Source organism: Gigantopelta aegis, chromosome 4 (assembly GCF_016097555.1).
Source record: "Gigantopelta aegis isolate Gae_Host chromosome 4, Gae_host_genome, whole genome shotgun sequence".
Classification (NCBI taxonomy): domain Eukaryota; kingdom Metazoa; phylum Mollusca; class Gastropoda; order Neomphalida; family Peltospiridae; genus Gigantopelta; species Gigantopelta aegis.
Window position 1 is genome coordinate 22,941,836 of NC_054702.1, and position 12,462 is coordinate 22,954,297.

The 12,462-nt window shown below is 36.0% G+C and overlaps 2 protein-coding genes across 4 annotated transcripts in view; one reads left to right on the forward strand and one right to left on the reverse strand.

Moving 5' to 3' along the window:
• Nucleotides 1-6,836, reverse strand: part of LOC121370001 (Bardet-Biedl syndrome 1 protein homolog) — a 37,864-nt gene extending 31,028 nt beyond the window's left edge. For both annotated transcript variants that reach the window (XM_041495088.1, XM_041495087.1), the window contains exons 1-4: nt 6,708-6,836; nt 2,674-2,849; nt 2,133-2,222; nt 1,247-1,371 (exon numbers count right to left, since the gene is read on the reverse strand). In XM_041495088.1, coding sequence (XP_041351022.1) covers nt 1,247-1,371; nt 2,133-2,222; nt 2,674-2,849; nt 6,708-6,748 — 432 coding nt within the window. In that variant the 5' untranslated portion in view covers nt 6,749-6,836. The remainder of the gene's footprint in view (nt 1-1,246; nt 1,372-2,132; nt 2,223-2,673; nt 2,850-6,707) is intronic.
• A 51-nt stretch (nt 6,837-6,887) lies between these two features.
• LOC121370000 (crossover junction endonuclease MUS81-like) overlaps nt 6,888-12,462 on the forward strand; it is a 47,940-nt gene continuing 42,365 nt past the window's right edge. For both annotated transcript variants that reach the window (XM_041495084.1, XM_041495085.1), the window contains exons 1-2: nt 6,888-7,009; nt 9,600-9,753. In XM_041495084.1, the coding sequence (XP_041351018.1) occupies nt 9,622-9,753 (132 nt within the window). In that variant the 5' untranslated portion in view covers nt 6,888-7,009; nt 9,600-9,621. The remainder of the gene's footprint in view (nt 7,010-9,599; nt 9,754-12,462) is intronic.

Sequence of the window (12,462 nt, forward strand, 5' to 3'; positions counted from 1 at the left end):
TTGTTTTTCACTACATTCCCCTTTTAAGTCCACCGTCACATGAAACAAAAATATAAAGAAAAAAGGACAGGCCTTTTTTTTCTAGTTATGTAACTTTAATATTCAGTTAGGTAACAATTTTACCATCAATATACAACATAACAAATTAGTTTTGTGCAAATTCTCAATGTTCTGTGTTGCATACTTTTCCTGCTATTTAACTCTAAACTGTGGGACTTTATTCTTTATAAATCATACAATATATATTTTCGAAACAATTCCAAATGTTTTATTTAACAACGCACTCAACACATTTTATTTACAGTTATATGGTTAAGGACCACACAGATATTGAGAGTGGAAAACACTTCATGGGCTACTCTTTTCGATTAGCAGACTAAGGAAGAAAATAATTTCTGTATTTTAAACTTTATTATTTGTACTATTGTACTTAACCTTCTGACTACTGCAGGCGAGATATCTCGCCCGACGTCACGTCAGTCGATATACTGTACACTGTATACAGTGCATTCCCCAATTCATATTTCCCGCCGTTTTGCACACGACACTCACCGGAAACGGAAATATAATTAAAGAAAAAAGATTTTTTTTCAAAATAGTGGTTTTTGTTTTGATTTTTTCAATTGAAAATACCTTCAAATTGCCTTGGTTTTCGGCAAGTATTTTCGCTTGACAACAATGGCGGCACATCGCGGTAATTTTCAGGGATCGATAGCTGATTGTAACAGCTAATTTGATAATAAATTTGATTGTTTTACCAACAACGAAAATTACCAAATATTGCAATATGAATCGTAGTTCGGGTTTTAAAAAAAATTCTGGTCAAAAAACCACTGTTATCGGGAATAATGGACATAAATACTGGACAGCTGGCCACAAATGCCCATAAGTAAACGCAACTTTTTCGATTTTTTGCCTAATTTTAATCACCATTAGCCGATCTAAAATAATAAAAATTACAAAAAAAACACGAAAATAATACTTACCGATTCATATATGAACTTTATTTCATGTATTTATGAAACATTTAAGTGAATATATGTGAGTAAAAATTATAAACTTGTACCCACTCAACGTGGTTTTTGTTAAAAATTAATCCAGTAGTCTAAAGGTTAAAGAAATGTTTCCTAGTTAGAGATTTAAGTTTATGTGCAAAACTAGGCTTACAGCATTTTGTGTAATAGTCAAAGTAGTGATAAATAATAACTGATGTCTTGATTGTGTCAGTATTAAAGTGAATGCGTACATTAGCAGCTTGGTTCCAGAGATCCTGTTCCAACTGATCCACCTCCAGTGGGGGCAATGTGAACTTGAAGTAAGGACGGAGATTCTTGTACACGTAAATGTATGGACCCGAGGCTACTGCAATAGCTACAATAAAACACATTAAAATACAATAATGGCCGCATCAACAAACACTGTCTAACACACACAAATTCACCATCTCAATTAATTATTATGAATTGTGATTTATTTGTAATATTTGAGTAAGGGATTTAGCTTAGTAGTAGACTGCTCACCTCAGGGGTGATGGATCACAGGACTGCCATAAATTGCCTGGGATTTTTTCCCATTCCAACCAGTGCCCCACAAATGGCACATCAAATGATGAGGTATGAACTTTCCTGTCTATGTGAACGTGCAGATAAATGATCCCTTGCTGCTTTTTAGCAGCAGGCTATGAAGCAGCAATGGGTTCCCTCCCTCCCTCCCCCGCGCTCTCTCTCTCTCTCTGTCTGTCTGTCTGTCTGTCTGTCTGTCTCTCTCTGTCTCTCTCTCTCTCTCTCTCTCTCTCTCTCTCTCTCTCTCTCTCTCTCTCTCTCTGCCAAGTGTCAATATACACATGTAGTCATATGACAAAATTAATAGTTTAAAAATTCAATTTGCTAGTTAAACAAAATTCTTTACCCTTGTTTGTTATTTTATAACAATCTGACAGAAATTACTAATATTATGCAATGTGATTTGCATAATATCTATTACTATCAGGGATATAAAAATGAACAGAAAATCTGGAAAACGTTGCATGTTCTAAAACCATATTAAATAATTTGTTTCTATCATCTTAAAAGTGGGATGACTGGGTGAAGAACAGTCCCCATGGTTAAGTAATTAACAAGTGAAAAAGCTACCTGCTGTTCTAGGCTCAAGAACATCCATGTAAAATGTGACCACACCAGTGGGAAGGTCAATTATCGTATGTTCACTCAGAAGGTTTGTGTCTGAAAACAAAAATTTAACAAAATCATTCACTTATTCTTCATATATGAATCATACAAAAATGTGAATATTAGTATATACATGTATTTAGTAAAATAGCCCTTATGTGAAAAAAACCTATTAATTTCCAGGTCTAAAAACTGAAAGCAGTAACCTTTTTTTTCAAAGATCTTATGACAATATCTGCCTAGGAATGGTGCAACATTATCCAGGCAAAGGACTAGAAAAACCTATTTTGTTGGGTCATTTGGCAGGTAAGTTGGTGTACGTGACACCTTACATAAATTTATAGTGTCGAAAAACACTAATGTCAACTTTCATTTAATTTTTAACAGTATAACACATCATTTCGTGGAGAGGAATTTATACAGGTCTACCACCTGTTTGCCAATCCACTTTAATTATTGAATAAATATAGTTTCAAACAAAAACATTTTTTTAATTGTTTCTCACTTTTGTAAACTTTGAGTTTCATGTTGTAACTCCCGGTCCCAAGATCAGCAATAATCAGCTTGCAGTCGCCATCTGCGTGTATGTCGGACAGAGCCAGGCACTGCGTGAAAGTGTACAGCGACGCTACAGGGTCGTGGTAGGCATCAAGCCACTTCGTCTTGGCTTCTGGCAAACCTCTGTGGGAGAAAAAAAAAAAAAGAAACAAGATATGAAATCAGTGTTGATTGTGTTTCAAGGTAGGTTGTTTATTCAAATATAGGCTGAAAATTTTAGTGATAGCATGCATTCAGCAGAAGTTGTATACATGAAAATTCTTATCTATCTGCCTGTCTACCCTTGTTTTTGCTTTGTAAACAATGAATATATATATATAATGCATACATGTACATGTATTACAATAATTTCACTTCACATCCATATTTCATAAGTCTAAGAAATCAGTTAGATATCTAGCTTGCACCCAGTTTAATGTTATTGTACAGAACTACAAGGTGCACGACATCATTTAAATACTATAATATGAACTATATAGGATGTGGTTCTTGTAAGTTACCACTACACCTTTTAAAATAATTGTCAGTTCCATATTGAGCAGAAAACACCATTTACATGTTGTTATTTTTTATACATGTATGTGTAGAAAAAATATTCAGTTTAACTTTTTTTTAAATTAAAAACTGTACCACAGGGATTGAATTTAATGGGACAAAATTTAGTCATTGTTGCATGTTAGTAATTGGTCATCATACACAAACGCAACTCCAAGAAAGTTTTTTTTATTACAAAAACATGAAAAGGTTTACTTATTTATTTTGAATGGATGCTGTTGTGTTACATGTATATTAATACACTTGTTGAAGTTTACCTTGTTACCATTTCTTTTGGCTATATAATATAATTTTTATGCCCTTAAAAAGCCACGGCCAAATGGCCGTAACCTCTTATTTGTCTAATATGGAACCTTTTGTTTTCAAAATCTTGATTAGTGATATTTCTAGTCAACTGAAAATTGATCATCAACTACTGATGTGTACTGTTTAATGTTTTAAAATTAAGTAGCGATCTCTGAAACTTGCATAGCGAATCATGACACGATACTGAACAAAATATTCCCTGTAAAATACCAAATGTTGGAAATGTTATATTTATGGTGTAGGAAGCAAACAGTAAAAACAGTCGCGCAGAAATTATTGTTGACTTTACACTTAGTGAATTCTGGATCTACACTGTAATGTAATAGACACTGCATGATCCATTATGGTCAGATCTGGACTGGAATCTTACTACCATTGTACCAACTCACTTCAACCTTGGCCAGTGGTTGGTAAATTCAAATCTCAACCAGGGAACATTTTGTTTTTAAAATCTTGATCAGCAATATTTCTAGTCATCTGAAAATTTATTAATGTTTTAAAATTGTGTAGCAGTCTCTAAAACCGGTGTAGGGAATCATGTCACAGTACTGAACAAAATATTCATGTCAACCCCCATAAAAGTTACCAACTTACTCCAACATATGCATATAATTATGTACCATTGACATTCCAAACTGCATTCAGCTAACAACAAAAACACGATTACAATACTTGCAGAAAGAATATTCTATATTTTTCAGTTGCGGTACATATAATAAAATATATTCCAAAAACAAATCTACAACATGGACATGAAACGAATCCATTCTAGTAAACAAAAGTGTAACACCATAAAACAGAAAAGAAGGAAGGATATGTTTTATTTAATGACGCACTCAACACATTTTATTTACGGTTATATGGTGTCGGACATATGGTTAAGGACCACACAGATATTGAGGGAGGAAACCAGCTGTCTCGACTTTATGGGCTACTCTTTTCGATTAGCAGCAAGGGATCTTTTATATGTACCATCCCATAGACAGAATAGCACATACCATGGCCTTTGATGTACCAGTCATGGTGCACTGGCTGGAGCGAGAAATAGCCTAATGGGCCCACTGACAGGGATCGATCCCAAACCGACCGTGCATCAAACGAGTGCTTTACCACTGTGTTACATCTCGCCCCAAAACTGGAAAGAGTAGTTTCTAACTGCGTTCAGGCACATGCATCTGGAAAAATAACCATTCTGTGCATTATATATTATATGTTTCTTAACTATGCCAAGTTGGCAAAACTTTTTTTTTATGGAAAAATTAGGTTTATCAAGCATCTGGTCTGGTCCACATTTTACCAACACCCATCGCTAACACTTGATGTCAATACAAATAGGCATTACGTTCATAGCAGTAAATAGTTTGTAAAATATAAATTTTCTAATGAATTGAAGCTTAATTAATTAAACAATGTAGACACTCAAAACTGTTTACAATTAGTATGAATGGACTATGTCTACTATTCACTACAGTAGAGGCACAAAAATGCAGCATACCTTTTGCAGATTGAATACAATAATTGAAAACAGATTCTAACAACAGAGGTCTTAACAATTATACAAATTAAATGATTTTGCCATGTTGATCTGGCACGTGTGAGGTCATGTGACACACACCGAATGCTAATTCATCTTCCTCCATTTTATGTGAATTTCTTGAAGTCAAGTTCATCCAATATCAGTAATTTTAAGGACTAAACAAAAATTTACTTAGTAAAATTAATGGTTTTAGGGGTTTGTAAAGTTTTATATGTAGATATACTTACTTGTCTGAACTTTATTGTTAATCAAACTGTTCTCGAACTATGAAGTAAAACCTCACAAATGAATGTAATGCAGACGACAACATATCTAGTGTTTTCCCTAGAAATTTGGCAAAAGCATGGTAGACTAGACACTTCTGAGGCATTTTCACTATTTTCAGGGCATTTTTTTTTCAATAAAGAAAAAAACAATTCATTGAAATGAAAATAAATGTAATTAATGTGTTTGCTTTAATAAATGAATTGTAAAATATATAACAAAAACATTTTATTAATTAATCATATACATTTTTTAATGTTTTATAAAGGCAATTTTAGAATTAATTATTGAAAAAGGCTTGTTTAATGGCAGGGCAGCATGGTGCCGATTGAAGGCCTTCCCACATTAGCGCAGCGTGTCGGCAGCAAAAAATCACTTCCCAATTAATTACCATATACATACCCTCACTAGCGCAGCGCGTCAACAACGTGTTATCGCCGGGTTTTTTCGATCATTCCAAAAACGATTTTTGCTGCTTGCTGCTCTGACGTGCACAGAAACCCCCAGTTTATGATGTTATAATATTTTAGGTCTTCCACCAAAAAAAACCCCACCATTGACGAATATCTTTATTTTACTGATAACTGAAAAACAATGCCAAAACAAAATATTAACGAAAGGTTGATCATAGAGGTACAGAAACACCCATGCATATATACAACATCCAATCAGTTAGTTACAAAGACATGGAAATGGCAGCCAATGCCTGGTTAATGTTGTCACGTAAACAAAATTTCCTCGGAAAGTGTACCGCCCGTTCCCCCCATTAGTTATCGATCTAAAGAGGGATTTTTTGATGGGGTATATATAGAAAAGTGGGGCATGGGGCCCTAACCCTAACTCTATCCCTAACCCTAAACTATTATAAATGATGGGGGGGGGGGGAACGGGTGGAGCTCTTGCCACTTCCTCTTGCATTTTTTATCAAGTAATCTCCTTCTATACAAATACATTAAAACCAATTTACTCAAAATTATCTTCCTGGGAGCCATGGTTTTTTTATCGGTTAACTCGAAAATTATCGATGTAAAGGTATTTGACGTCAAACATAGGATTGGTGTGGTATTAGAGCGGGAATCTTTGCCAACTTTTTGGTTGTCAGGAACTGCCCAAAAAATACATAGGTTGGTCTCTGACTGTAATGAAAGCGTATAACTGTCCAAATGTCCGTCTAGCTCTCTTACAGTCAGAGTAATCGGGCTATGATAGTATGAGTTAACCTGCTCCCAAGTAGTAGTACGGTTGGAACGGGCAATAGGCTAACCCACTTACTCTGAATGTGGATTTTGTAATCAAATAAGATAAAAAAAATTACTAACTCGTCATCAGGTTTCTTCATGCCCTCTGCATAATTAGCCATCTTTCATTTATGTATAAAATCAAAATCTATCAGCCTGGATTTCTTCGTTGTCGATGAAAACATTTCACTAGACTAGTTTAAGTGTTTTGCTGTCACAAATGTCATAAAAGTACAAGAACCAGTCGTGTATTTCCGGTACTTGGATTTTTCGCGGAAATTTTAAATGGACTTAAAATTTAATCACGTTATCACAATATATTGTTTTGTATAGTCTACAGTCAAGCATGTTAACATCAGTTGTGATTGTTTTCAAGTTGCACGGTTGTCAAATATATTTCGTTTTCTTGTTGTTTCTTTTCTTACAAATGTTTACATACCTTAGCTTAGGCTTACCTGTTACCAACTTACCGTACCCAACAAATTGAACAATTAAAGTTAAACCGTGCGTGCAATTGCTACCCTCTCTAAAAGGTTGAATGCTGCATTGCAACAGAATATATATATATATATATATATATATATATTTTAAAAAAAAAAAAAATCGTTATTTTCTGATACCTTGCACTTGGTACTGATCAATAATGTTTTAATCGGGTTATAGCGAAAACGGAACCGTGCCAAAACGGCCCCAGGCGAAAACGGAACCCGTGTTGGCTAAAACGGTACCAAAATCTGTGGACAAAACGGAACCTGCGTTGGCTAAAACGGCACCAAAATCGATGGCTAAAACGGCACCAAAATCAAAACCTATTTATCTCGCATTCCCAATGAGAAAACAATATATGCTGTTATAACATGATTGCTCATAGTTCATTTTTATGTGAATTAAATAAATGAAACTGTTTATATACATGAGTGTTGTTATTTTTGGGCTACATAGGGTCTCGATTAGTGACGTCAAGCATCATCTTAGCACGTGCTCAAGCTAAAAATAACAGTTGTACTGAAGGCACTAATTTACTCTATTACCTTTTTAAACACAGCAACAACTAACATCTCATGAAAGAAGTCAGACGTAATAACGTAAAATGATGTTTATTTATTTACAAAACAAGCGATCGATTGTTGTGTACTTAACCAAGCAAGCCCGGCAAGGCTGTGCAGTGAACATCGTGAGCTTTGATGTTTTGTCTGTGACACTCCGGCTAGACGGAATCGGTGATGGGGATTAACAATTAGCAATACAGGTGTAATTCTAGTAACTTAAATGCTTGATAATCAACAGTCTACAGTAATAACAACTCAAAAAGATTTGGTAAGTGTTAATTCCTATCGTAACACAATCCACGGTTTCACATGTTGACCGGCTTTATTCAGCAATAAACCTAAGTCATGATTTTTCATTTTTCTCTCTCTATTATGTGTGGTTCCGTTTTAGCCAATACAGTGAGGTGCTGTTATAGCCACAATCGGTTCCGTTTTCGCCAACGAAAATGGTTCTGTTTTGGTAGTGGTTCCGTTTTAGCCTGATCCCGTTTTAATCTAGCCAGTTTTATTTCCTCCAATTCATGAGTCTGAGGTTTTTCAGTCAAAACATAATTAGGGGTACCCCTACTTGTACTGAAACACATTTTAAAGTTCTTTTCTAATATACAAAGCCAAGAAATACATGTTTTGGGGTTAGGATGCTTTTTTATTTTTATTCCGGGGATGGGGGATTTAAAAACAAAAATTTAAGATTTCAAAATGTATTTATTAAATAATATATACTGACAGAAAAAAAAAAAACGGGGTTTTTTTGTGGTAAATATTTCAAATGTTTTATTAAAGATAATTTCATTGTTTGGATTTTTAGGTTATGTCTTCATTACTGAATAAACTTTGACAGGTTTTTTTTGTGTTATCACAGATGGCGTTTGCATGGACCACGTTGAAATGTGGGTACCCTACGTCATTTCCTGATTCAAATCAATAATGTGTATGCTCACCCCGGGCTGCAGTCGCTGCTCTACCTCTCCTTACAATTGACCCAATCAAGTTGTTTATATGGTCCTTTGTGGGATGTTATTCCACTCATGAAGAATGGCCTGCTTGAGCTGAGTGACGTTCAGGACGTTCATACACTTCCTGACCTCCTTGTCCAGCTCGTCCCACAAATGCGTGATCTGGTTCAAATCTGGACTGTAGGGTGGCCAATTGAGCACTGGGACATTGTTTTGGTCGACGCTTTCTTGACAAATCGGTAAAAATCATGCAGCTTCTCACGTGCTCACGGTTGACCCAATTTTAACCAAAGATTCTTTAGACCGTACGTACAAGGAGGTAGCTATGTACCAAATGTTACTACATTTGGTATACAGATAAAAAGTTATAATATTACCAAAACTGAACTGCGTTTGTTTTTTCTGTCTGTGTATAAATTATAATATATACAACATGTGCATGATATGGTTGAAAAAAAGTTGAGTTTGACACAGAACAAGAACATTTGTTTTGAGAATTTATTGTGAAAGGATAAACTTTAACTATATTTTGTTATAAAGTTTAAGAGATGACCTGTTGTAGCTAACTATCGTCTCAACATAATCATAATATGTTGGAGTTAACTTTTGAGATGTGACTGGTTGTTCCTCAATGTGGACCAGGTCCAATAAAATACATGTATGTTTGAAATTGATTGTTCTGTGATGTGTACACATTTATAAGTTAACTGTTGCATGAGTGCCATAAATACATTTTAGTTGGAAAATATATTTACATTTATTATAAACCTGTTTTTTAAGGATATGTGTAAGAAATAGAATACTACATTTGTGTCCATTAGATACATGCATGTACAGTACAGTACCATTTATCTTAAAACTTGTTGCTTAAACTACCGGTATGCATAATTTAACATTGCATCCATTTTGAGAAAACCCTGTAGCTGTGATTTCAGTTCTCTTCATTATCAGTTCATTTTGTTTTTCAGAATTTAACTAGTTACCGAATTGATGGATCCACTGATAGGTAAGCGGAAGAAGAGAAAGGTGGAATGTGTGAACCCGCTGTTTGTGCAGTGGTTAACAGAGTGGAAGGATGAGGCTGCCGATAATGGCTGGAAGACGCAGTACACTTTCAATAAAGTAAGCAGGAAATTATTGATAAAGTCAAACCTCGCTGTGTTAAAGCCGCAGATCCTAGTTTCTAACCATGTCCAAGTTTGTTTAATCTACAAACCAGTAACACATTTGGATAAAGTTACAATAGAGTGAAACAAGAGTGATGTTGAAATGCTCTTAAAAATAGACGAGCTCATGTCCATAAATGTTACTTCTCAGAGGTATATGTAATATACAGGGATGTGAGAGCTATGTGGAAACGCTTAAATGCTCTTTTTCCATTTCGTCTAAAACAACAAAAACATGATGTTTTATACTGTTGACCATAGAAGGTTCATTTGTATGTTTTCACAGTTTCAAGTTTATCATGTGTGACTTAAATTATAAGTTGTAACAGTTTAGAGTTGTTAGCATTGAATGCAATTTTTGGCAGTTCCAGGGGTTGCAAACAACAATTGTCCTTCAGGGGCACTTGAGCAGCCCCTGGACCCCGGCCGCACTAAGCTTTTTTGTTCCAGCCCCTCTCACATCCCTGAATATATGAAAGATGCATTTTGTGGTATTAGAAACATCAGGATAATCAAAAACACTTTGGATACATGTACAGAAATGGATAATCTAAACAATAAAATCTAAGTAAGGTCTGATACAAAAACGGTTCTAACAGTAAAAAATATGCAATAATGTTTAAAAACTAGTCTGTCACTTTAAAGCTATAATCTCACGTCACCGTATTATACGTACAGACCTACATGTACTTAGCATTAATCGATTATGCAAAATCCAATTCTTTTTGTGTGACCAATTATGAGTATGACCCTGTAATTATGTAAATGATGTTCTAAATTTAATGTACAAATTGAAAAAAAAATTAGTTACATGTATCATATACCATATAGTAGACCATATGCCATAGTGGTTAAGTGTTTATCAAGCATCATTGTTAGGAACGCAGCGATGTCTTAAATATATTGGTTTCCGTTTCCGGTTTCCTGTTGTTTGGAGATTGACTTTTGTGAACTCGTGTTGTGGTTAATAAAGTAGCTGATGAAGTCGCTATTGTACTGTTACTTGTGGTGATTATGTTCTTTGCTATGAACATTATATTATTACTGGCGTGGTGGCAGCGGGATCGACACTCACGCTTCGTATTCGAGCACACACACATATTGTAAAGGACCGGCCTGGCAAATAACATTGAGGTATTTGTCACAGTAATAATCCCAAACATGGCTAACACACACAGAGCCCCCAAACAATGGTGTTTATCGAAATCAGAGACAGTAAACTCGTTTGAGAACTGGAAACAAAATCTATCATACACATTATTATTAGACCCCAATTTCACCCCCTTTCTTGTCGACGGTGTCACATGGGGCAAGAAAACACGTACATCTCCTCTTCGGGGTTTTGCTAATGACGACGAGGATGTTCCAGAAGCCAGACGACGCACAGCGGCACAAAAAGTTACCATTTTAGAATTAATGTTGGGCCAAATTGCCAATTTCTGCCCCATTATTTCATGCAACACAATCATCAAAAACTCTACATCAATGGACAGTATTTGGCAAGTCATACCGCTTCATTATGGCTTTCAATCCACTGGTGGACACTTTCTAGATTTTTGTGACATCCATCTCCTCCCAGATGAACACCCTGAAGACCTATTCCAACGTTTGTCTGCCTTCATGGAAGACAATCTTCTACGTCGTAACTGTGGCATTGCCCACCATGGATCAGTGATCGAAGAGGACGAAGAGTTATCTCCTTCACTGGAAAACTTTATAGTTCTGACATGGCTCCAATTGTTGCATAATGATTTACCACGTCTAGTGAAACAATGTTATGGCACTGAATTATGATCAAGAACTCTCTCCTCCATCAAACTAGATATCTCTCAGGCTCTCTCGTCTTTACTAGATGAACTTCACACATCTGAAGAGATTACGGTTATGCGAACCACTCCGCCACTATTTAAAGACAAACATAAATCTTACCTGAACCGGCAGACTATAACATCTTCAAAAAAACATTCTCTTCCTTCTAAAGTGTACCCACTATGCCAAACAGCAGGACGTGTAAACTACAATCACTTTCTTAGTCAGTGCTCACACCTCCCACCAGCTGATTGGAAATACATGGCACGAGCTAGACAAATTGCCCACAAACTCTGAATCTGAACCCGAGGACAATGATGACAGCCTTACTTCCCAGAATAGGTTACCTACTTGCACACATAGCACTACTGCCTGCCGTGTTCAAGTCAAACAGTCACCATATATGACAGCCTTTTATGGCCATCGTGTGGCCCGACTTACAATCGACAGCGGAGCCACTGGCAATATGATACGTCTGTCTGCTGCAAAGATGCTCGGAGTTGACATACATAAAAGTTCCCAGTATGCTCACCAAGCAGATGGTCTGTCCCCTTTAAAAGTTGTAGACGAAACCCGGTTCACTGTTGTCCGTGACAGTCGCGAATTCCTATTTGAGGGACTTGTTGTTGAAGACCTTGATGTAGACATACTAGCAGGCATTCCCTTCATGAAACAAAACAATGTGACCATCCGCCCAGCCAAACATGAAATCATCCTTGGAGATGGCAGTACTTACATATATGGGTCGCATAGTACCACTCCTCATCACAGTCCGTCGTACCCATGTGTTGCATGGTCCAAGAACATTATCTACTATCTGGCCAGGTGAGTACATCGAAGTGGAGCTCCCACAGGT